General features: G+C 41.8%; 1 protein-coding gene across 1 annotated transcript; it reads left to right on the forward strand.

The window, feature by feature from the left end:
* Positions 1-25,879, forward strand: BICDL2 (BICD family like cargo adaptor 2). The gene is made up of 9 exons (XM_060783052.2): positions 1-635; positions 4,805-5,020; positions 9,075-9,191; positions 11,811-11,957; positions 12,165-12,347; positions 14,616-14,786; positions 16,774-16,904; positions 20,886-21,006; positions 22,751-25,879. The coding sequence occupies exons 1-9, from the start codon at positions 333-335 to the stop codon at positions 22,931-22,933; spliced, it is 1,572 nt and encodes a 523-aa protein (XP_060639035.2). The 5' UTR covers positions 1-332; the 3' UTR covers positions 22,934-25,879.
* The last annotated feature ends 1,254 nt before the right edge of the window (positions 25,880-27,133 follow it).

A 27,133-nucleotide genomic window follows, 5' to 3' on the forward strand; every position in this document is an offset into this window, starting at 1 on the left:
TCAGGAAATAAACAGCAAAACCCAACTGGGAGAAGAAGCAAAAAGCAGAAGGAACTGAGACCTGGGCAAGCTTGTTGTCCCCCATCAGAGCTTTGTCTCGTTTGGATTGTCTTTTATTTGGATTTGTGGATGGTGTTGCTGACTTGCAAGCTCTTTTTCTAGAAAGCATCATTATTCTCCCAATGGGGAACTAGAAGACTGTTTGGTTACCATCTGTCTTTTTGCCACTTCCTTGTACATCATAGAAACCAATGTCCTGGGTTCGAATTTAGCCACCCTGGCTTCCCAATTTGGCCCAGTTTGGTCTGTTGGCTCCCTGTCCTTGGAAATCTATGACAACAAGTGCAGCGTCTTCCATGTATCCCGAGGAGGAGGCCCTTCGTACCCCGTTCACCCCTCCGCCGGCTTTGGGGGATGAGTTTTACCCCTTTGGGGGTGAACCCCAGCAGTCTTTCATGGGGGATATGGCTTCTGTTGACGAGGACCCCGAAGCAGGGGATTTGGGGTTGATGCTGCAGAGGAAAGAGCAAGATTTGCTCCTGGCGGCGGAGCTGGGAAAGATGCTCCTGGAACGCAATGAGGAGCTGGAGCGGCGCAATGAGGAGCTGTCCAAGGAGTATATGGAGGCCAAAGAGGTGAGAAGGGGAAGGTGGCTGCTATTTATTTATTTACTTACTTACTGTATTTGTATACCGCCCCTCTCAGCCCTCAGGTGACTCGAGGCGGTTTACAAGGCAAAACTCAATGGCACAAAAGTATAAGTACAATTTAAAAACATTGACATAAATAAAATCATAATAATAGCAATAAAACATAAGTCATTAATTAATCCTTATTAAAAACATTGTCCAGTCCCATCGTATAGTTGTTCCATTTTCCTATGTCAGCTACTTTGTATATTTGCGAATGCTTGTTCGAAAAGCTATGTCTTGAATTTTTTTCGAAATGTTAAAAGGGAAGAAGCTGATCTGATATCCCTAGGGAGGGTGTTCCATAGCTGAGGGGCCACCACCGAGAAGGCCCTGTCTCTCGTCCCCGCCAAACGTACTTGTGACGAAGGCGGGACTGAAAGCAGATCCTCCCCGGACGATCTTAAAGTCCTCGATGGTTCATGCGATGGCTACCCTCGCATTATGGTGGCACATGGGACAAAGTTACATCAGAATCTGGTCAAGGTGGTAACGATTATTGTTCAGGCAAGTTTGGAGAAGCTGCAGAAGTTTGCTTTTGCCTTACCATACAGGGAAGAGCTAAGTTTCGCCCCAGATCTTGAGCCCTTCCGGACAGGCCCTTATTTCCCAGAATCTTTTCCTAGGATTTCTGCTTTAAACTGGATTATATGAGTCCGCACTGCCCAATAATCTGGGATAAGTGGAAAACCTGGGATCAGATCCTGGGATATAGGGCTTGTCTGAAAGCTCTCCTTTTCTCCCTTTGCTGCATAAAGCCAAATAATATGGATCTTTAGATTCAGTATTACTTCACATAAGCTGAGGATGAAGGGAGATGGAGGGAGGAAGAGAAACTAACTGGGGCATCTTAAAAGCAGCCAAAAAGGTGGGACAATAAGGGGATTTATCAGGAGTGTCTCTAGCTGGTTCTACATTGCCGTATAATGCATTATATGTTCAGTGCAAAACCATATATTTCAATTAGAACTGCACTGGATTGCTTTATAAGGTTCTACGCTAATCATATAATGCAATTCAGACTGCATTATATGGCATTGTTGGACCAGCCTCTGCCAAATTGGAATATTTGAAGCGTATAGGTAAAAGGACAAGCATATCTCAAAGAACATGGCTTTTTTTTCACATGCCAAGTCAGAATTTCGTCATAACCACCTTTGAGTTTCCCAGATCTGAGCTCCCCAAACCAGTAATTTAGTCTTCTTTCTACGTTATATGTTTGATGAGCATGATTCTGTGTAAGAAATTCCCAATATCCCCCATATATATCTTTGAGACTGGCGCATAGTTTGCTTGGATAGACAGGTTGTCTACAACAAGACCGAATGGCCTATCTAAAGAAAAGATGATTGACTTCCTTGCTCAGAGTTTGATTAGGTGCTAGCATATTCTGGCAGAAAAAGCTGAAAACCTTGTAAAACTATGGCTCCCAGGATTCCATACTATTGAGCCATGGCAGTTCAAGTGGTTTTGGTTTTTTTCCGTGTCAGGAGCGTCTTGAGAAACTGCAAGTCGCTTCTTCAAAGACGTTGCCCAGGGGACACCCAGATGTTTTCCTTCCTGTGGGAGGCTTCTCCCATGTCCCCGGCATGAGAAGCTGGAGCTGACAGTGGGAGCTCACCCTGCTCCCTGAATTCAAACCACTGACCTTTCGGTCAGTAATTCTGCCAGCCTAAGGATTTAATCCACTCTGGTGTGAGAAAATTGGCCATCTGCAAGGACACTGCCCAGGGGACGCCTGGATGTTTGATCATCCTGGGGGAGGCTTCTCTCATGTCCCTGACATGAGAAGCTGGAGCTGACAGTGGGAGCTGACTCTGCTCCCTGGATTCAAACCACCAACCTTTGGGTCAGTAGTTCTGCTGGCCTAAGCATTTAATCCACTCTGGTGTGAGAGAATTGGCCATCTGCAGGGACGTTGCCCAGGGGACGCCTGGATGTTTCACCATCCTGTGGGAGGCTTCTCTCATGTCCCCAACATGAGAAGCTGGAGCTGACAGTGGGAGCTCTCCCTGGATTCAAACCCCAGCCTTTCGGTCAGCAGCCCTGTTGGCCTAAGGGTTTAATCCACTGTGCCGCTGAGGGCTCCTTAGTTTAAATGGTGTCAAAGTGCATTAATTCTACAGTGTGGATGCACCTTGTGTTTCATCCTTTTTTCTCACCTCCATTTCCTCTTACAAATAACCCCTCCACCCCAATGGTGAAATTGGCAGCTGCCAGTTTCCTCTGGGCATGATGATACCTGTGGCAACTAGTTGAACCAGTTTGGTGTTAAAGAGGGCACTGCCGCCGAGTCAAGGCTGAGCTGGTTATAATTGCTGAAGGGAGAAGGTGACCGAATGGAACAGGGGAGTCGTAGAAAGAAAGCGCCCAGCATGACTCACGTTGGAAGAAACCTCGCCCACCGGCTGTGCCCTTTCGAGATCCAAATATTTCTCTATATTATATAAGGCGGGCGGTAAGTCAACATGTGGCCACTCTTTGGAGATCAAACCGGGCCAGGGGGCATTTTGTAGATATGACATCACCAAAAAGTGAAGCTCATAGTCTTGCTCAACCGGTATTAAATGTGCGTCTCTGTTGTTAAAGTTGGCGTCCTGGCTGGCAGCGTTCAAGGTGTGCCGGAATGGAATGGAAACCAATTGAAAGACTTTCCCCTTGTAGGTGCAAATGTCTTGAGTGCTGCTGGCAGATAAATTTACCACACCTTCAGTAAGAAATTCTTAACAAATAGCGTTCCAAATGCTCAAGGAAAGGAATATGCACAGTACTTAATTTGAGATTAATGCTGCCTGTCAGGAACATAGGAATTGCTTTGCCTTGTTCGGCCATCCCAGATGTTATGTATATAACAGTTTTCCGCAAACACCTGCTTTTCAGAGATATAGTCAGCCCTCCACATTTGTAGGTTTGACTTTTACAGAGTTGATTACGGGTTGTGGGGCAGCTGGTTGGGAGTGAGCTGCATTGAAATAACTACTGACCGAAAGGTCATGAGTTCCAAGCCAGCCCAAGTCAGAGTAAGCTCCCGACCATTTGTCTAGCTTGCTGTTGACGTTTGCAGCCCAAAAGACAATTGCATCAGCCACGTAGGAAACTTAGGTACCACTTATGCGGAGAGGCTAATTTAACTAATTTATGATGCCATAAAACTCTCCAGCAGCATGCAAAAGAATGAGGAAGTACTCCATCGATGTCACAAGTGGATGGTGAAACAACAGCTCCCCCGGTGGCCGAAATTCCAAGCATACCCTTTGTTAAATAGCCTCTGTGTGTCTGTCTATATATGTTGTGTGTCTATGGCATTGGTTGTTTGCCATGTATATGTGAGCCTAATGCTGCCTGTCAGGAACATGAAATTACTTTGCCTTGTTCAGACATCCCAGTTGTTGTGTATATAACAGTTTTCCTCAAGCACCTGCTTTTCAGTGAATAGTCAGCTTTCCACATTTGTAGGTTTGACTTTTACAGAGTTGATTACAGCTGGTTGGAAGTGAGCTGCATTAAAATAACTACTGACCTAAACGTAATGAGTTCCAAGCCAGCCCAAATCAGAGTAATTTGTCTAGCTTGCTGTCGACCTTTGCAGCCCGAAAGACAGTTGCATCGGTCACGCAGGAAACTTAGGTACCACTTATGTGGGGAGGCTAATTTAACTAATTTTCAACACCATAACATTCTCCAGCAGTGTGCAAAAGAATGAGAAGTACTCCATTGGTATCACAAGTGGACGGTGAAGCGATAGCTCCCCCGGTGGCCGTAATTCAAAGCATACACTCATGAAGCTGAAAAGTGAAATAGCCTCTGTGTATCTGAATATATATGTTGTGTGTCTATGGCATTGAATGTTTGCCATGTATATGTGCATTGTGATCCGCCCTGAGTCCCCTGCGGGGTGAGAAAGGCAGAATATAAATACTGTAAACTGCTGTCTCATTAAACTACACTGGATGACACCAAGTTTAGTGATTACAATTTAGAAATATGGTAATGAATTCCTAGCAGAAGAGAGACTGGATCGCATGGCTCATAGCACACCATTTTGATTCTTGTTTTATACTAGCTGCTTTTTATCATCATCTAGTTCTTCTCATCTTCACTCTGGTCTCTCCCAGCGTCTAGAACAAGAGAAGCATGAACTCCGTCGGCACCTCGAGTCGGGTCGGGCCGAATTTGAGACTCGCGTTGCAGAGCTGGAGGCAGACTTGGCGGCCGCCCGAGACCGATTGGGTCAGCAGCGTCTGGAACAGCAGGACACCAGCCGGGAAAGCTCTCAGGCTGTCCTGGACCTTTCAGAGCAGAACCAGCGCCTGGTGGAGCAACTCAGTCAGGTGGGCGCTAGTGCAGCTTGCTTGAGTCTGGGCAGCAAGGGGTTGAGAGCATGTCCAGGTGGACCTAGCCTGTGTCTTCCACAGAGTAGGGTAGCAGTTCAACAGATGAAGCTCTTTGTTCTATTACTGTTTCATGCTGGCATATACTGTACCCGTTGAACTGAGCTGAATTGCTCTTGCCACCCTATAAAGGTCAAAGAGTCCTCCTTGGTTTAAAAGGAGAGATGTTCACATTTATGATGGCAATTCCTTTGGTGCTGGGCTTGATTGTTAGTGGGAGAAGAGGCATCAATTATATAACAAAAATATATGGAAAGTTACCTTTAAGCTTTGTTTACCAGTTCAGTGTGACTGTACTGGGACAAGGATTCTGGGAGTTGTAGCCCCTCCAAAATACGTTTCCCAAGCTCTGCCAAAGCTGGATATGTTTCAGTATGGTTTGGGACTTGCATGATGTTGTGAATGAAGTGAATATATTGTATACACATATAATATCTATATAAATAAAAATGTAATGTTCATTTGTGGGATTAACATAACTCAAAAACCACTGGACGAATTGACACCTATTTTGGACACAATACACCTATCAGGCCAACGAGTGACCATCACTCATAAAAGCAGTCAAAATCACAGCAAAAGAGGCGTAAAAAGCCAAAAAATAATAAAAAATACATAACAACGCATGCACAAAACCATATATATATATGCAAACATACATATATATACACACACATATACACACACAAAACACATATACACAGACTGGGCCACAGCAATGTGTGGCAGGGGACGGCTAGTTGATAACATTATAATGTAATACAATATAATACTACTACTAATTATACAATATAATAATTATATATTTCATATTACATGTAATACATATTACATGCATTACTAATATTACAGTATAGTGGTATAGTACAATATAGGAATGTATGGTACTAATATTGTGCTATGCTAATAATATGATACATTGTATTTACATATAACTTGTAAGGCCTTTGGGGTGAGAAGGGTGGTATATAAATGTCACAAATTAATCAATCAATCAATTAATTAATAAGTGAGATCTGGGCCCCATCTACACTGACCATTTAATGCAGATTCAAACCGGTATTAAATTAAAGCAGTTTTGCTCTGCAGATGATCACGTAGGAAGTCCTGAAACCATTTTGGGGCCAGGATGGAGATTATATGAACCACAGAGCACTGGTGCACATTATGGGCTTTGTTTTGCACTCTTCTGTGGGAATTAATTGCCTGGATACTGCAGTTTGAAGCTAGCTTCAAAATGCATGAGATGATTGTAGTGGAATGAAAATCATGCGTAGTTCACGTTTGACCAGTCCACACACTGTCTTGCCAGAGAAAAGATGTGCCATGCACATGATCAATAAAGAACAAGAAGTTTACTCTTTGTAATGCAGAGCAACATATATACAATCATGTGAACAATTGCATATACTCACACAATGTCCTTTTTAGAGATATTCAAATGGTCCTTGAGTGTCCGTGCAGCCCAGAAGCAAATCCACCAGCAGTCCAGGAGCAAATCTCTCTTTTCAAGCTCCTGCACAGCTAAAGCCTAAAAATGTAACTGTTGTCGAAAGTTAGATGAGCCTGTTGTCCCAGGCTCATCTAGCCTTTTGGGCATGGCCCAACCAATCATTTCATGCTTTGCATTTTCAGTTAACACACACTAACTGATTTTTACCCGCTCCAACAATAGTCAGTGTAGATGGGCCTCTGGGCTACCATTTAAGAAGCTTGGTCCATTCCCTAATCAACCTTCAGAAAGATTGCCTGCAACAGTTTGTTTTTTCTAAGTGGGATATTGGTGTGTATCAGTTTAAGGGACACTATAATTTCGTTCCTTTCTTCTCTCTCCCTGTCTCTTAAAAGAAGCTGTGAACATTTTGAAACCTGAAACTAGCACAGAAGATGAAGTTGAGCAATGCATTCCCCTCCCTTGGTCTAATATTTTCCTGGAACAGTATTTGTATGCATGCATATCTGCACATACGCAAAGTACACACCACCCAGATTATTATCACGCTAATGGCACAGCTTCAGCTTGGTGGCAAAGCATGTGCTTCCATGGCATCCCAGATTCAACCACGGGCATCTCAAAATATCAAGCTGGGAAACACACCAGGAACTGCAAATAAGTAGGTCAAAGGAGTGGGAATTGGTAGTCCTTCTAGTATTTGTGGATCACTGTTATTGTGTTACCTTCAAGTCATTCCTGACTTATGATGAACCTAGCCAAAGGGTTTCTAGGCAAGATTTGTTCAGAGGGCATTTAACATTGCCTTGCTCTGAGGCTGTGACTTGCCCAAGGTTTGTGGCGGAATGAAAATCACGCATAGTTTACATCTTTACCAATCCACATACTGTCTTGTTAGAGAAAAGATATGCCATGCAGATCATCAGTAAAGAATAAGGTGTTCATTCTTTGTTATGCAGAGCAAAATATATGCAGTCATGTGAACAGTTGCATTGACTCACACAACGTCCTTTTAGGTGTCCATGTGAAGGATCTTCTTCCAGCAGCCCAGAAGCAGAAATACAAACCAACCGTCTGCACAGAAAAACTAAACATGTAACTGTTGCCAAAACTCCCAGGCTCAGCTAGCTTCTCTGGTGTAGCCCAACCAATCAGCTTTGTGCATTGCATTTTCAGTTAACACATTCACCAACTGATTTTTACATGCTCTAACAAGGTTGCCCAGTGGTTTCCATGGATATCGAACCCTGGTCTCCAGAGTCATAGACTGGATTTACACTGCCATATAATCCAGATTATCTGGGTTGTTGTAGGTTTTTTCGGGCTATATGGCCATGGTCTAGAGGCATTCTCTCTTGACGTTTCACCTGCATCTATGGCAAGCATCCTCAGAGGTAGTGAGGTCTGTTGGAACTAGGGAAAAGGGTTTATATATCTGTGGAATAACCAGAGTGAGACAAAGGACTCTTGTCTGCTGGAGCTAAGTGTGAATATTTCAACTGATCACCTTGATTAGCATATAATGGCCTGACAGTGCCTGGAGCAAACTTTTAGATGCAGGCAAAACGTCAGGAGGGAATGTCTCTAGACCATGGCCATATAGCCCGAAAAAACCTACAACAACCCAGTGATTCCGGCCATGAAAGCCTTTGACAATACCAGATTATCTGCTTTGAACTGGATTGTATGAGTCTACATTGCCATATAATCCAGTTCAAAGCAGATAATCTGGATTTTATATAGCAATGAGGACTGGGCCATAGTCCAACATTCCAACCACTACATCACACTGGCCCTCTTGCTGGACTATAACTCCCATTATCCCTTGCCATTATCTATCCTGGATGGAAGTGATCCATTCAGCCATAGGTTCTGCATCTATCCTAAGCCTAGGCTACACAGACCAATGATCTGACTGAGCCTTTGTACAGCTGCTTCTTAATGCCATGCAAATGCCAGTTCACCGCAACTTACACAGAAGCGGGTGCGGACAGTAGGTGAGCTGAGCAATGCTGGAAGTTCCATTAGAGAACAAGGAAGGCATTTTAAAGCCAAACAAAGCATGGAGTGAGGTCACGCCACATTGTTGTTACAGCATCAGCACTGACCAGACTGGCAGGTTTCCAGGAATGCCAGAAACAAACCAGGAGGAGGAGGAGGAGGAGGAGGAGGAGGAGGAGGAGGAGGAGGAGGAGGAGGAGGAGGAGGAGGAGGAGAAAATAATGAGTTCATATAAGACAAGCCATATAAGACAAGCCTGCAAAAAGTGCAAAGTTCCTAAAGAGATATCCTCTCATCTGATAGTCTCAGACTATAGTCTCTGCCATCCTTGGACCCTGGCCATGTCAAAGCTGAGCATGATAATAATGCAATATAGCTGTTTCATACTCCCCAAATTGATCTTTTTTATATCTAGTTCAGGCATGGGCAAACGTTGGCCCTCCAGGTGTTTTGGACTTCAACTCCCACAATTCCTAACAGCTGGAGGAAAAAGTGAGATATACATTTTAATTCCATAAATCTGTCTGCCACTCTTGCCAGCTTGCCCATCACGAACAGCGGATACAGGAAGAACTGACGCTATTGCGTGGGGAGCATCGGACTTTGGCACTTAGCAGCACCGAACATGCTGCCCGAACGCAAAGCCTGCACGCAGAGGTGAGAGAAGTGATCTTTGTTCTGCTACTCAGTCCTTACACCTGGAGGTGCCCAACGGGTGAGGGAGGTGACATTTTGCTCTAATCCCTTCTAGGAGGCATTGTCTCTTAATATTTATTTATTTATACATGTGTTTATTTATTTACTTAGCCCAAAGGGGACTCAGAGCGGCATATATATATACACACACACACACAACACACAACACACACACACACACACAATATAATATTATTAGCATAGCACAATATCATTTCCCTCTACGAACCTACACAATCCCTTTCATCTTCCAGAGAGGCCCTTCTCTCGCTCCCACCCCCGTCGCAAGTGCGACTTGTACGAACGAGGGAGAGGTCCTTCTCTGTGGTGGCCCCTCGGCTCTGGAATTTGCTCCCCGGAGAAATTAGACAAGCCCCCACCCTGGCAGTCTTCAGGGAGAGCCTAAAAACCTGGCAGTTCCAGCGTGCCTTCAATGAATGAACAGCAATTCCCCATCCTTGACCAAACCCTGCATAAAATGCCCTCAGATGCACTTTATTTCATCCTCTAGTCTAGTGCAATTAAACCCCATTTTTTCATCCCATCTGAACCTCCTTCCAGATACACTACATTGCTCATCTCACCCAGAATTTTTAAACCTGTTAGTCTTTGCAAATGGCCTTGTCCATTGTGTCCAATTATTATGGTTTTATATTGCATTGTGTGTTTAATTTGTATTGTTTTTTTGCATTATTGTCATTATATTTTATTGCTGCATTTTTATGTTGTGTATTTGCTTTGTTGTAATTGTTGGGCTTGGCATCATGTAAGCCGTCCTGAGTCCCCTTGGGGAGATAGTGACGGGGTATAAATAAAGATTATTATTATTATTATTATTATTAATCAATATTACGTATTACTATATTATACTATATCATTATACTGTAATATTATTAGTACTATTACATGTAATATTACTAATAATATTACCGTATAATGGTATAGTACTTCATGTCAGGGGGAAACCTTTACCTTTTTATTACATGTAATATAAAATATATAATAATTATATAAAATTATATAAATATAATATATAATTAAAATGTGACTCTGGAGGAATAACAACACAACAAAAATAAATTTCTTGGTGCCTTGGTTTTTAGGACTGTTCTTGGAATTATTTGAGGTGCTCATTCAGATAATCGCAGTGGATAGACTGCATTCGCTCTAGTTTCTTAGATATGTTTATCATGGTTTTCAGTGGGCAAACAGATAGTGACTAGAAGATGGCATATTTTCTGTATCTCAAAAACTTAAGCTGATAAAGGAGAACTGGTATCATTTTTGGAATCAGTAGGTCAAATATACCCAGAAACAGGTCTAAACTTTGGAGCACCAAAATGTGTGTTGTCCAGTGTAATGCTATCTATCTATCTATCTATCTATCTATCTATCTATCTATCTATCTATCTGTCCATCTATCTGTCCATCTATCTGTCCATCTATCTGTCCATCTATCCGTCTATCCGTCTATCCATCCGTCTATCCATCCATCTATCCATCCATCCATCCATCCATCCATCCATCCATCCACATAATAAAAATGAAAAAAAATATATGTGTGCTTGTGGCTGGACTGTACACTTACACAGACATGCTCCTGCCTCCACAAACAGCTATAGCTCCCACTGCTCAGGAGACAGCAATGGCCTTGCCTCCAGTGACATTGCAGGTTATAGTGAGCGCCACGAACATGTCCAAGAGCCCTGCCAATGTCCTCCACAAACACCATACTGCCCACCACCCAAGTGAAGGCTTTCATACTGGGACCATTTCATCCAAGATTTTCTATTTTTCCTCCACCACTGACATCCCAATGTTTCTTACTCTCTCCATTGGTGTGGAATTTGCATGGCCCTGCCCACTGCCTCTCCCTTAACCCTTTCCTATTTTTTTCTATGGCACACAGCAAACAGAGGAATTGATCAGCAACTGAACATGCTAGAGAGGTTTGGGGAGAATTCATCATAGTTTATAACAGTTGTCGGTCCTGGGATGTATAGTTCTCCTGCAATCAAACTGGGTTAAATCTACTCCTAGAAATTTTTAGGGAGAACACTTCTCTAGGAATCTGCAGATCTTCCAGTGCGATGTTATAGTAACTTATAGTGCAGGTTCCTTGAGAAATGTCCTGTTAATTTGAAAATAATTAAATAAATAAATTTACATTTATATTATTTACTTTCGCTGGAAAGAAGGGGCAGTTGAAACCCTTGCCCCAGTGAATGAGGAGGGCTGACTGTATAACACATAATGAACTCAGAACCCTACTGCAATGGAAACCATGAGAGGTAACTTCCCAACATCCTCATCTTATTCCGAATAGGATGAGTGAGTTGGATGTCTCATGAGATGTCATATTGGATGTGCCACTGAAGCATAACAAGCAGCCAATGCCAATGCCAAATAAGGGGTGGATTTTTTAGATTTTCTGCTGGAAAGTCTTGTGCTGACCCCATAATAGGACATGGTCCTTCTATATAGAGTTGCAACCAGTTGACAGTTGAGCAGGAGTAAGTGTTCAAGGATCTCTCTTGGTAGCAAGTTGAACATTGGTTTTCCTGCCCACTTCTTCCCCAGAATCTTATGTTACAAGAGCGGAAGCAAGATCTGGAGAAACAGACCCAGCATCTCCGGGAAGAGAACGATTCGATCCAGGCTTTGGTGGACACGCTCCATGACAATCTCCTCCTTCTCCGCAAAGAGAGCCACGAGAAGGAACTACGGGTATATATTAACATAACTACTAAATATTCATATTATGGGAGTTTTAAACTGGAAGTATTTGGGAGTGAGTAAATGTAGAAAAACAAGGAACACATGAGTCGGTTCAACAAAGAATGAGGAAGAAGGGATTGTGGAACTGCTTTCCATGAAGGAACCATTTCCCACATTATTTCCATTTGTCATAACAAACTAATTTCTCATCCAAAGCTGCAGCAGGTAGAAGTGGAGGCGGAGGAGCTTCGGGTCTCCAATCGTCGATTGCAGCATCAAGTCAAGGAGATGAAAGAAGAGATCCATCTCCACGATTTGGACACTTCGGTCACCTCCATCCAGTCTGAGATTAATAATAGTTTGGAGGATGCCCCCGGTGCACCTGGGCAAGCTTTTAAGGTATGCCAGGACTGGGTTGTGGCATAAAGCTCACTTGTATGTCCCAGAGACACATTTCTCAGTGTCAGAAGAACCCTACAAAGTGTGTGTCAATCTGTTTTTCATGTTTTTATGATACAGCCAATTAGGAAATGACATTTATAGCCCAGGAACAAAAATCGTGTAACATAGTAGTTGTTGGAAAGAAAGGAAGGAAAAAGGGACGGAACGGGAGGGGAAGAAAGAAAAAAGGAGGGGGGAAAGAAAGGAAAAGAAAGGGAAAGGGATGGGCAGAGGGAATGAAAAGAAGAGAAAGAAAGGGAGAAAAGAGAGAGAGAGAGAGAGAGAGAAAGAAAGAAAGAAAGAAAGAAAGAAAGAGAAGGTGTATAAGAAAAAATGAGGAAGGAAAGAAAGAGCCACAAAGAGACCCTGCCCAAAGCGAGTCGCTGGAGAGTTACCCTGCTGTAGATATTGTTGGAAATAGCAACCTCCTCAAGCCTCCACTAGTTATTTGTTATGTATATAATTGCTTACTGTATTGTATGTGTGTTTTGGTTTGCAATTTTACCTAATCTCTTTGTTGTGGGAGGGGCTACAGACCATGTGATCAGATCTGGATGTGTTCAGGACTTGAGACTCAATTTTAGATCAGTGTTTGCTTTGAGAAGCCATGTAGAAAAGTGTGTGTTTGCATCAGAAGCAGTGAGTACAGTTATACAGTTTAGACTTCAGTAAGATATAAGCTTAAAAACTCCATTAGACTATGGACTATTGTTTCTAAGGAAGATGCCCTGTGTTACCTATACAGAGAAACTACTTAAAATCTTATTATAACTGGATTCATAAGCAAAGTGTTTGTATGCTGTATACATGAAGTTTTGAAAGTAAACTAACTCTTGTTACTTTTAAAGAAGACTGTTTATTTTGTCTCTTGAAAGCCAACTGCACCCATACCTTGGGAAGTCTGACTTAGTCACAATAGTCCATGTTCTTGTTACATCCTGTTTAGATTACGACATTGCCCTCTACGTGGGGTGGCCTTCAAAGACTGTTCAGAAGCTGCAAATAGTCCAACGCGCTGCAGCCATGTTTTTAACTGGGGCATCGCACAGGGAGCATACAACCCTCCTGTTGCAGCAACTTCACCGGTTGCCTACTAATTACCGAACATGATTCAAAGTGCTGGCTTTAACCTATAAAGCCTTAAACAGCTCTGGTCCAACTTGTCTGTCCAAATGCATCTCCCTATATGAACCAGTTTGTAGATTAAGATCTTCTGAGAAGGTCCTGCTCTCGGTCCCTCTGACCTCTCAGGTGTGGCTTATGGGGATGAGGGACAGAGTCTTCTCGGTGGTGGCCCCATGGCTGTGGAACTCCCTCTTGAGTGAGATCAGGTTGGCCCCCTCCCTCCTGACCTTTAGGAGACGGCTAAAGACCTGGCTGTGGAACTAAATGTCAGGCCCATAATAGGAATATTTAAAGTGAAAGTTGAAAGTGCAGTCACCCAGGACTGTTTATGGACAATGGCTATGTCTTTGTGTGATATGTGATGTTATTTTGTATTATGTGTTTAATAATGTTTAATGTTTTATCATGGGAGGGTCAATTTTGATGTTTTATACTGTTTTTTTTATCAATGGCATTTAATTGTTGCCAACACTGTGAACTGCCCTGAGTCACCTTCAGGGTTGAGAATGGCAGTACACAAATACCACGAATAAATAAATAAATAAATGATTTTAAAAGCCAATCTATTTTAAGAGAGAGTAGATGTTTTTTGGGCAACTAAAGGAACACTTCTGAAAGTCTGCTGAATATAAGTTTTTGTGCATTGGCATGTCTTTGTCCCTGACAGTTCAAAGACATACCTAGGTACATCAGTTTAACAGCTGAAAGACCTAGTTGCTAAGCATGAATGCTGGTGAACATCACTTTTCAAAAGGTTATGACTTCTAACAAGGTCATACCTTTCCTTTGATCATTGGTTTTCCAAAAAGGTTATGAATCCCATTTCCCAAATGGTTATGGAGATTCACATTTTCCAAAAGGTTAAGGTACCATTTTCCCAAAAGACATGAGGTAGGCCTTTTCAGAGCTGCAGAAGGGAGAAAGCAAGCTCTTACCCCCGTTTGACACCTGGGTAACACCAGGTATATATACTAGTTACTTCTTATTAGCAAAAAAACCCCCCCCAAAACTTTTGGATCCTGGGGATTTCAAATAAGGGATACTCAACCTGATTTATGTAAGGGATCGCCATGAAAATATGTCCCTTATGCTTTGTTTTAGCTTCTGACCAATGGCACCGGGAAGCCTGGTCCTCCTTCCACGGCTCCTGCGTCACATCGGAGATCAGAGGAAGAAGAAGCAGAATACATGAAAAGGGTCTCAGCCTTGTCGCAACAGGAACAAGATATATTGAGGCAGAAAGAAACAGAGATCATGAAACTCCAGGATCAGGTAGGGTGCACTCTTCTTCCTAGGTCTGTGGTTCCCAACCTTTTTTTTGACCAGGGATCACTTTGACCAGGGCCCACTTTCCAACATTAGAACCAAAAGGGTTATGAATCTGTTTTCGGTCAACTTTAGATTCAGTTTGGTTATTTGGTGTGCTGATTCAGAAAATTGCATTGGATAGACCACATTACCTCTAGTTTCTGATACAGAACATATGCCATCCGGTAGTCGCCATCTGCTCACCCATAGAAAACAATATTTAATAATCTAGAGCCAATGTTGTAGTAGTAATCTTTTGTGGGTAGTCAACCTCTCCCCTCCCAACATCAGCACTGTTGCCTCAGCACTATAAGAGTGTTTTGTGAGACCAGTCACTCTTGTTGCTGCGTGGTTTCGAGGCAACAGTGTAGTAATGATGAGGCTGCGGACCCTATTTTCTGGGTTGTTGTAGGTTTTTCGGGCTATATGACCATGTTCTAGAAGCATTCCCACCTGATGTTTTGCCTGCATCTATGGCAAGCATCCTCAGAGGTTGTGAGGTCCTCACAACCTCTGAGGATGCTTGCCATAGATGCAGGCAAAACATCAGGAGAGAATGCTTCTAGAACATGGTCATATAGCACGAAAAACCTATTGTTCATATGGTCATATAGCCCGAAAAACCTACAACAACCCAGTGATTCCAGCCATGAAAGCCTTTGACAAGACCCTATTTTCTTCTTGCGTACCACTGGTGGTTCACGGACCACAGGTTGGGAACCAATGTCCTAGTCAGTGGTTCTCAACCTCTGGGTCCCCAGATGTTTTGGCCTTCAACTCCCAGAAATCCTTACAGCTGGTAAAGTGGCTGGGATTTCTGGGAGTTGTAGGCCAAAACACCTGGGGATCCACAGGTTGAGAACCACTGTCCTAGGTAAAGCAAGAAAGGTAGCATGGAGTTATGTCTCTTTAAATTTATGTAAATGTATTGCTTCAGAATTTCCTTTGAGCTACTTAATCTATCTGGCATTATCGCCTACGCAGTGTTTATATAGGAACATGATTACAACAGGAGGTAGCTTGTTTAGAAAGAACCTATTCATAAGTGTTATATTGCCCCCTAGGGTGCAATTGATTAAACCCTTGTGCTGGCAGGACTGCTGACTGATAGGTCAGTGGTTCGAATCCGGGGAGAGTATGTTGAGCACCCTCTGTCAGCAGATGGCCAATTTGCTTACACCAGAATCAACTTGCAGTTTCTCAAAAAAAGTTGTTATATACCAGGTATGGGCAAACTTGGGCCCTCCAGGTGTTTTGGACTTCAACTCCCACAATTCTTAAAAACCTCACATCCTTTCCTTTTCCACCTTAAGTGGCTGAGGGGGAAAATAATAATAATATTAATAAACTTTATTTATACCCCACCACCATCTCCCCAGTGGGGACTTGGAGCGGCTTACAGGGGGCCAAGCCCGGACAACATATTACAGCAAAATAGAAGCAAAGCATAAACAACAAACAACATCATCAAAATTACATAGAAAAAAAAGTATAACATAGTCATAAAATAACAATAAAGGAAGGGGCCTGAGGCTGTTAGGAATTGTGGGGATTGAAGTCCAAAACACCTGGAGGACTCAAGTTTGCCCAGACCTGTTATATACCATACATTCTGGATATTTATTTATTTTCTTACTATATAAGTAATGTGATTTTGGCTATGATATATGTTATTTTTCATATTATATGTTCAGTATGTTATTGTTTTTACTGCTGTGTATAGTTTTAATTTTTTATTGTTCATATGTGTTATAAATGTTACATTTATTTTTCATTTCTCCATAGATGTAATATTGATTGGTTATTGGTAGTTGTTGTATATTTGTTTTTTTAAATGTGATGGTTGCGTGTGTGTTTTGTGTAAACGTATACACAGCCATAAAATGTAAAAAGTAGCATAGCATGATTTTTTTCTTGAAATATCTTTTCTTCTTCTCATTCCGTTGTCTAGATTACGTTGCAGTACGTGGAACTCTTCAATTTAAAGTCTGAAATCGAGAACCAGAGGCGTCTGTACCAAGAGAGCAACCGGGATGAGGCTTTGAAATTAGCCATAGCAGAACGGGATGAGGCTATCATAAAGTGAGACATCCCTGCATTCCTTTTCAATCTATTATTTTTACACATGAGTGCTTAAGCATGATATCAATGTCAACAGACATCTATCACTGGTATTTGTGTTAGTAGGGGAAAAGCACAGCATCATGGATAGCACCCACGACTATGAAGAGAGTCCAATATGAGCCAACTTTTGCACTCTTCTAAAAACAGTTGATGCACATTTATATCTAAAAGTAAAGGTAGAGGTTTCCCCTTGACATTAGTTGTGTCTGACTCTGGGGATTGAAGCTCATCTCCATTCCTAAGCCGAAGAGCCAGTGTTGTTCATAGACTCCTCCAAGATTATGTGTCCAGCATGGCTGCGTGGAGTGCAGTTACCTTCCGGCCAAAGTGGTATCTATTGATCTACTCACATTTGCATTTTCGCATGTTTTCAAGATTGGCAGAAGCTGGGGCTAACAACAGGAGCTCACCCCACTCCCCAGATTCAAACTGTAACCTTTCGGTCAACAAGCTCAGTGGTTTAACCTGCTGTGCCACCGGGGGCTCCAGACATGGTTTGCATCTTCACTGTGAAATGAATGCAGATTGGGACTGCTTTAACTGCCAATCTGCAATGCTTGGAGTTGTAGTTTGGTGAGGCAGCAGCATTCTTTAGCTGAGACAGTTGAATACCTTATACAACTTCAACTCCAAGCATTCCATAACATTGAGCCATGGCAGTTAAAGTGTTGTCAAACTGCATTAACCGAGCAATGTGGATGCATCCTCAGCATAGGGAAGAATGTTTATGCCTAAACCATGAAAGAGTGACATCTTCAGGTCATAATGGGAACTGCATGCAGTTCTTTGTCAACACCAACTGGGCACTGCCACCACACTAGCAACACCAGAGGCATTTCAAGTGGCCAGCTATTATTATTATTATTATTATTATTATTATTATTATTTAGAACTTTTATATACCAGTCTTCTCAATCTCCGCAGAGGGACTCAGGCCGGTTCACAACAAGAGATTCATAAACAATAGTTTAAAATATCACTTCACATAGTGTACTAATACATAAAATACATTAAAATACAATCTACTGGTCAAAGGACATTTAATCAAATACCAAGTTTGCAAACTTTGTGTTTTGTCTGTTTGTCTGTCTGTCTGTTTTTCTTTTTTTTAATGCAATACAACTGTTTGGTTTGCTTCTGACACGATAAATAAACCAGACTAGATCTATATTGCCATTTGGAACTAGATCATATGGTCAATGTAGACCCATATAATATGTAGACCCATATAATGCAGTTCAATACAATATAATAAAGTTGATTTGCATTATATGGGTCCATGACTGTATAAATAAACTTTGTAAATATGCTTTATAACTTGAGACTTTGAATATAATTACGGTATGTTCTGCAGCCGAACAAGTGGGGCTATATCCATGAAAGCCCCTATTAGTCTTAAAAGTGCTGTCACATTCCCCCTGCACCTCTATTTTGCAAATGTATTGCAAGAATGGACGGAAGGAAGATCTAAACCTGCTGTTAGATCTATAAATAGTTTGCACAACAAAGTGAATATTTGTGGCACCTTCTAGTCTAACATGTATTTTAGAATATGCTGGGAGAGACATTGACAGCTTCCTCTTTTAAATGACTATAACAGATAATAATAGTAAGTCTGCCAACACATTCCTCTCTCCAAACAAGCAAGGAACAGTCCCAATTACTTCTGAGTCATCCCAACAGCTTCTGAAATGTCCCAGTTCTTTCTCCTCTCTTGTCCTCACTTTGCTTTTTCTAGCTGCAAACTGAGGCTAGATCTCCACTGCTATGTAATACAGTTTGAAATGGCATTATATGGCCAGCGTTTAATTACACTGGTATGCATCCTGCTTTGTTGTTGAACATCTGCCTTTGTTAATCTGCTGTACACCATCTTAACCCCAGGTATTTTAGTCGGATTTTAAGATTTTCAGATTTCAATATTAATGTCAAAAATAGGTAGTGTGATTTTACATAGGATTTGTGCTACATTAAAACAGCAAAGACAAATTTCATGTAAATAAAATAAACATTAAATATTAAATAACCAGAAAAATAAAATAAGGTTTAAACACTAAACTAATCTGGGAATCTGCTATTGCAACACATCCAATGAAGTGGTTTAAAACCAGTATGTTAAATGTGTTGATTGTATTATGTAATGTTTATTTAAGCTGGTTATTTAAAATTTGTTATATATTTCACTAGAATTGAATGTTTGCCACTGTGTTTTATATTGTTGTAAGCCACCCTGAGTCCCCTTGGGGAGATAGGGCAGGGTGTAAATTAAAATTGTTGTTGTTGGTGGTGTTTTGATGATGGTGATGATGATGATGATGATGATAATTATTGAGTTGCATTACATGAATCTACAGTGACCAGCTTCAAACTGCATTCTATGGCAATGTAAATGGGGCCAGTAGCATGTCCTGTTGCCTTAGGCTGGAGCTACATTGCCATTTAACTGCATTGAACTGGATTATATGAATCTACACTGCCGTATATGTTAGAAATAGCAACCTTCTACAAGCCTCCTATACTAGTTATTTGTTATGTATATAATTCAGATTGCTTGCTGTATTGTATGTGTGTGTATTGGTATGCAGTTTTCCTTAACTCTGTGTTGTGGGAAGGGCTGCAGACCATGTGATCTGATCTGGGACTATTCAGACTCAGACTCCATTTTAGAAGTCTGTAGAAACAGAATGCTTTAGAGACACCATTAGACTTTCAGACTAAAAAGACTTCATTAGACTCTCAGAACAGAGAGATGCTTTAGACCAGTAGTTCTCAACCTTCCTAATGCCATAACCCCTTAAAACAGTTCCTCATGTTGTGGTGACCCTCAACCATAAAATTATTTTTGTTGCTACTTCATAACTGTAATTTTGCTACTGTTATGAATTGTAATGTAAATTATCTGATATGCAGGATGTCTTTTCATTCACTAGACCAAATTTGGCACAAATACCTGATACACTCAAATTTGAATACTAGTGGGGTTGGAGAGGGGGTTGATTTTGTCACTTGGGAATTGTCGTTGCTGGGATTTATAGTTAACCTACAATCAAAGAGCATTCTGAACTCCTTCAACAATGGAATTGAACCAAACTTGGCACACAGAACTCCCATGACCAACAGAAAACACTGGAAGGGTTTGGAGGGCATTGACCTTGCATTTTGGAGTTGTAGTTTACCTGCATCCAGAGAGCACTGTGGACTCAAACAATGATAGATCTGGACCAGACATGGCACGAGTACTCAATATGCCCAAATGTAAACACTGGTGGAGTTTGGAGAAAATGGAGCTTAATATTTGGGAGTTGTCGTTGCTGGGATTTATAGTTCATCTACAATCAAAGAGCATTCTGAACCCCAATAATGATAGAATTGAGCCAAACTTCCCACCCCCGATAACCAACAGAAAATATTGTGTTTTCTTATGGTCTTTGGCGACCACTCTGACATCCCCTTGCGACCCCCCCCCCCCCATGGGTCTCGACCCTTAGGTTGAGAAACCATGCTTTAAACTTTGGACTGTTGATCATAAGAAAGATGCCCTGTGTTATCTACACAGATAAACGACTTCAAATCTTATCGGTAACTAGACTGATATGTAATGTACCTGTATGCTGAATATATGAAGTTTGTGAGTAAACAAACTATGTTATTTTAACGAAGACTACTTTATTTTTGGTCTCTTGAGAGCATGATTTAAACCAAGATGTTTTAAGGTGGAGTAGATATTTTGAATGCCATTTTCCAAAAATATTATCCAGTTCAATGGAGTTAAGCTTCATTATATGGCAATGTAGATCTATGCTTACATTTCAGTCTTGTTGCAATGGGCTTGACTTTAATATGTGTGTTTGTGTGCATGTGTGTGTGTGTATATATGTGTGTGTGTGTGTGTGTGTATGTTCATTGCTTACATTTCTTTGCATTTCCTCTGCCTGCTAGGAAAGGCGAGATGGAGCTGGAAATGGCCAAAGTCTCTCTGGAACGGGATTCCTTGAGCCAGCAGTTGCTGCGGGTCATACGGCAGAAGATGGCACTTTCCCAGGAGCTGGAAGCTTGGCAAGTGAGTAAGCAAACATCAGAAAATATTTCTGGAGATTTTATCGAGAACATTGCCAGCTGTCCTTCTCGTTTTGAATTCTGTAAGTTGGGGTGGACCAAGCGATGTTCCAAGAAACCTTTAAGTAGTAACAGCTTCCAAGTTTCTGAAATCCCCAATGGCCAGGAAAATGAGGCTTTGGCTCATGGTCTTGTTTAATATATTCCAGCTTCAGGCAGTGACACAGCTGGGATGAGCGTGAGAATTGCTGATCCCATCCCTGCATTCACCATTTGTTCCAAGGCCACTTTGGAGATTAATTCTGTTTCTGAGCAAGGACCTAAAATAAAAGGGGAACCATGGATACAGCTAATGCAGTTTGACACCACTTGAACTGCCATGGCTCAATGCTATGGAATCCTGGGATTTGTAGTTTGATGAAGCACCAGTACTATTGGGCAGAGAAAGCAAACACTTTGTAAAACTAATAATAATAATAATAATAATAATAATAATAATAATAATATATTTATATTCAGCTCTTCTCCCAAGGGGACTCAGAGTCGATTGCACCATATAAACAGACACAGGAAAACATTAAATGCCTTATTACTACAACACCCATGAGTCCTTAGCATTGAACCATTGCAGTTCAAGTGGTGTCAAACTGCATTAACTCTCCAGTATAGATGCACTTCAGGACTGGATGAAAATAGGAGGCAGGGCAGCTGAAGGGAAAACTAAAAACAAAGGCAAAATAAGAACCAATGATATAGTTTGCTTTACAACATGACAGAACCAGGACCATCTCTCTTCCTGGAGCTATCTGAGCAGAGCTTAGAAGGATTGATTTGGGGGAAACTATAACTCCCAAGTTATAGGAATTGTAGTACCCCAGAAAGGACCTTTTTTACCTCTAAAGCAGGTATGGTCAAACTTCAGCCCTGAAGACAATGAAGAGGAAAAGTCTCCTAAAACAGTGGTTCTCAACCTTCCTAATGTCACAACCCCTTAATAGAGTTCCTCAACCATAAAATTATTTTTGTTGCTACTTCATAACTGTAATTTTGCTACTGTTATGAATCGTAATGTAAATATCTGACATGCAGGATGTATTTTCATTCACTGGACCAAATTTGGCACAAATACCCAATACACCTAAATCTGAATACTGATGGGGTTGGGGGGGGGGGTTGATTTTGTCATTTAGGAGTTGTAGTTGCTGGGATTTATAGTTCATCTACAATCAAAGAGCATTCTGAACTCCCACCAACAATGGAATTGGACCAAACTTGGCATACAGAACTCCCATGACCAATAGAAAATACTGGAAGGGTTTTGGGCATTGACCTTGAGTTTTGGAGTTATAGTTCACCTACATCCAGAGAGCACTGTGGACTCGAACAATGATGGATCTGGATTAAACTTGGCATGAATACTCAATATGCCCAATTCTGAACACTGGTGGAATTTGTGGGAAATAGACCTTGACATTTGGGAGTTGTAGCTGTTGGGAGTTATAGTTCACCTACAATCAAAGAGCATTCTGAACCCCACCACTGATAGAATTGGGCCAAACTTCCCATACAGAACCCCCATGACCAACAGAAAATACTGTGTTTTCTGAAGATCTTTGATGACCCCTTTGGTACCCCCTTGTGACACCCCCCCCCCGGGGTCCCAATCCCCAGGTTGAGAAACACTGTCCTAGAATAATTGGATTCCAGGAAATGAGTGTTATTTATTTTTCCTTTCTTCTGGCTCACAGGATGATATTCAGTACATCATTCACCAGCAGTTGCTCCAGAAGCACCAGGAAGAGAAGGCTCACCCTGTCTCCAATCCGCCAAAGACTCCTTCCAAAGAACAAGGCAAGAACCCTCCTTTATTTCGACGTGGCACCAGCACTTCCAGTGGCAACAGCTTCTTCTCCCTTTTCCGGAAAAGCTGAAGGTCCCAAGGGTGTGGGCAGGTTTCCATGAAAACAGGAAAGGTGGTGGAGGGAACATATGAAATGCCAGTGCGTGTACAAAGCCAGATTAAGGGCAACTGAACGGTGAAGGATGTAGTTGCTCAAGGTGAAGCTTTATGGGGCTGAAATGTGTTAAATGTATGCGGTGCACCAATATGTTAGAGTGGGAAGAAGAACCATTTTGTAGATCCAGCTTAATATCATATATGATGCATAGTCCAATGTTACAGGCCATTAAATCTGATCAGGGCTTCAACCCAGCCTGTAAGTGAACTATCCAGAGTGCTGAACCCGGTTCTCTTTACACTTCGGACTAAAACCCAAAGCAACTACAGCAGATAACCACTCACTGGATATGTTAGGTTGGAAATCTACAATTAATGCATGACTTTGGGTTGCTGTGAGTTTTCCGGGCTGGATGACTATGTTCCAGAAGCATTCTCTCCTGATATTTTGCCCACATCTATGGCAGGCATCTTCAGAGGTTGTGAGGTCTGTTGGAAACAAGGGTTTATTTATCTATGGAATATCCTGGGTGGGTTTCCCCCAGGCAGGAAGCAGCCAGGCTTTGAAGCTGCAAGGTCATTCAATGCTAATCAAGTTGGCCAATGGTGACATTCACACTTGCCTCAAGCAGACAAGATTTTTTTTCTCCCATCCTGGACATTCCACAGATATATAAATCTCACTGCCATAGATGTGGGGGAAACGTCAGGAGAGAATGCTTCTAGAACATGGCCATACAGCCCAGAAAACTTACAGCAACACAGGGATTCTGGCCATGAAAGCCTTCAAGAACACATGCATGACTTTCCTTTACAGATGTTTATGCTCAATATGGGTGGGACTAGCATGGATAGAATTAAAAAAAAATTAGATTATAACTCATAGAATCCTTCAGAATTCAGGGCGTTGTAGGTAAAAAAAAAAAAAGAGAATGTTTCTGATTGTAGGATGCCAGTAGCTAAAGAGGGGATAAAGGTACAGAGTGAGCCTTGATCTTCTTTAAGGAGTAACTGTTCTACATATAGACTCAAGGGTCACAGCTTTTCCCAGTCAATAAGGCAAATGCTATGGATCAATCACTGAGTTATATTTGGAAGCACAAATTTTAAAAAGGTCATAAGCACATGGTGGTAGAGTGGACCACTCTACCACAGTGTGATGCTGCAGCTTAAAAAGCTAATGGGATTTTGGCCTGCATAAATAAGAGTATAGTATCTAGATCTAGGGGAGTCATGCTACCCCTCTATTCTGCCTTGGTCAGACCACACCTGGAATCACACTGTGTCCAATTCTGGGCACCAAAATTTAAGGGAGATGTTTACAAGTTGGAATGTGTCCAGAGGAGGGCGACACAAAGGATCAAGGGTCTGGAGAACAAGCCATATGAGGAGCGGTTTAAAGAGCTGAGCATGTTTAACCTGAAGAAGAGAAAACTGAGAGGAGACATAATGGCTGTGTATAAATATGTGAGGGGAAGTCATAGGGAGGAGGGAGCAGGCTTCTTTTCTGCTGCCCTGGAGATTAGGATGTGGAACAATGGCTTCAAACTACAGGAAAGGAGATTCCACCTGAACATTAGGGAGAACTTCCTAACTGTGAGAGCTGTTCAGCAATGGAACTCTCTGCCCTGGAATGTGGTGGAGGCTCCTTCTTTGGAGGCTTTTAAGGCTGGAGGGCCATCTGTCAGGGGTGCTTTGAATGTGATTTCCTGCTTCTTGGCAGAAAGGGGTTGGACTGGATGGCCCACGAGGTCTCTTCCAACTCTATGATTCTATGGATGGGGAGGTAGCCTCCATTGCCATTAATTATAATAATGGGGCAGCTACATTCATGTGAATACATGGAGCTACCTTTCCAGCTAGTCATACGAATTGCTGGTAGGGTGATTTTCTCCAGACCTGTAAGGTGATACCGGATGTTCTAAGCTTCTCAACATTTTAATTAAAAAGTTTATTTTGGTCTTCTTCTTCTTCTTTTAATACTTCTAGCCTCCCAAAACCAGTTGGCCAGGCTGTGTTCCAAGTTCTAAAGTTGTCCCGCCTTGCTGACCAGTCAGTGGTATGATTCATCTAAGTGGATTTCTTTCCTTAAATTTTCTATGGATACACCAGCATCATCCAGTTTTTACCATGCTGAGCTTTTGGGCTGATTGAGCCTGAAACTCAGGTACTGATTCCTTATGTCCTTGTAGAAGCTCTGGACTAAATCATAACATTTATCTCCTTAGTACAGTGTTTCTCAACCTGTGGGTCCCCAGATGTTTTGGCCTTCAACTCCCAGAAATCCTAACAGCTGGTAAACTGGCTGGGATTTCTGGGAGTTGTAGGCCAAAACACCTGGGGACAGGTTGAGAACCATTGCCTTAGTACATACATTTTACATTGACTTCTTCAAAAAAGGGCTGTTGAAGGTACCTGTCTGAATGTTATTTGGAGGCTCGTATTTACATTCTTCAGTGGCACTTTTCACTGTATCTGCACTTTAATTTCTTTTACAGCCAGAGAGCTCACATTCACTGGGGTTTAGGGGCAAAGGACCCCAATGGAAGGGAAAGCTACAAATAATTAAAAAAATAATTAATCCGAGAGAACATTTGTCAAGGAATCTCTAGGTCAGAGATTTCCAAACATTTTGTGTTAGTGGCACACCTTTTATACGTGTCATTTCGCGACACAGTAATTCAGTTTTACTAGCAAACTGGAAGTTAAACTAACCCCTCGTAAGATATATCTACACATGCATAAATGCTGTGAGTTTTCTGGGTCGTATGGCCATGTTCCAGAAGCATTATTTCCTGACTTTTCGCCCACATCTACAGCAGGCACCATCAGTGTGAATGTTGCAATTACCCACCTTGATTAGCATTGAATAGCCTTGCAGCTTCAAAGCCTGGCTGCTTCCTGCCTGGGGGAACCCTTTGTTGAGCGGTGTTAGCTGGCTCTGATGATTTCCTGTCTGGATTTTCCCTGTTGTTCTTTATTCACTGTCCAACAAAGGATTCCCTCAGTCATGAAGCAGCCAGGCTTCGAAGCTGCAAGGTTATTCAATGCTAATCAAGATGGCCAACTGCAACATTCACACTTGCTTCAAACAGACAAGAGCTCTTTCTCCCACCCTGGACATCCCACAAATATATAAACTCTACTTGCCTAGTTTCCAACAGACCTCACAACCTCTGAGGATGCCTGCCATAGATGTGGATGAAAAGCCGGGAGATAATACTTCTGGAACATGTCCATACAGCCCAAAAAACTTACAGCAAAAACCTTACAGTGATTCCAGCCATGAAAGCCTTCAACAACACATACATAAATTGTAATAAAGAAATGTATGGGGACACAACATATCTCATGAAAATATTTCATATATATATATATATATATATATATATATATATATATATAATATGATTTATTGCTTATTTCACATAAACTCTCATTTCTCATAATGTATGCACAACACACTTACTAGCTGTGGAACTCCCTGCCTAGGGATATTAGATCTGCCGCCTCCTTCCTGACTTTTTGAAAAAGAGTGAAAACCTGGCTCTTTGAGCAAGCGTTTGAAACCACAGCATTACCAGAAAAACTCAAATTGGAAAATGAACTTGGAACGGCTAAGACGAGAGAACGGTTGAGGATTTGAACAAGAAGACCTAGTTGTTATAATTTTTATTATTCACTAGCTGTACCCGCGTTGCTGTGGCCAACCTTCCCTCTTTCTCACCTTCTTTCCCTCCTTCCTTCCCATCTTTCCTTCTCTTCTTCCTTCCTTCTCTATCTCTTTCCTTCCTTCCCCCTTTTTCTTTCTCTTCTGCTGTCTCTCTTTTCTTCCTTCTCTCTTTCCTTCCCTCCCTCTTTCTCTACATCTTCCCCCTTCCTTCGCTCCCTCTTTCCTTCTTTCTTTCCCTTTTTTCTTTCCTTCTCTCCTTCATTCCTTCTCTAACTTTCCTTCCTTCCCTTTTTCCCTCCCTCTTTCTCTCCTTTCTTCCTTTTCTACTTTCTTCCTTCCTTCTCTCTTTGCTTCCATGCTTCCTTCTCCCTTTCCTTCTTTCTTTCCCTCCCTCCCTCCTTCTTTCTTTATTTTTGTTCTCCCGTTCCCTCCCTCTTTCTTCCCTTTTTTCTGTATTGTCATTTACCTTTTTGTCATTTAGCTTTTGGGGGCTTTTTAAGT

Source organism: Anolis sagrei, chromosome 6 (genome assembly GCF_037176765.1).
Source record: "Anolis sagrei isolate rAnoSag1 chromosome 6, rAnoSag1.mat, whole genome shotgun sequence".
Classification (NCBI taxonomy): Eukaryota; Metazoa; Chordata; class Lepidosauria; order Squamata; family Dactyloidae; genus Anolis; species Anolis sagrei.

Bases quoted from the DNA above. Each gene is read 5' to 3' on its own strand.
- BICDL2 (XM_060783052.2), top strand. From the start codon at position 333: ATGACAACAAGTGCAGCGTCTTCCATGTATCCCGAGGAGGAGGCCCTT. The intron at 11,958-12,164 runs GTATATATTAAC...TCTCATCCAAAG, and splicing joins GCCACGAGAAGGAACTACGG to CTGCAGCAGGTAGAAGTGGA. The intron at 16,905-20,885 runs GTGAGACATCCC...TCTGCCTGCTAG, and splicing joins CGGGATGAGGCTATCATAAA to GAAAGGCGAGATGGAGCTGG.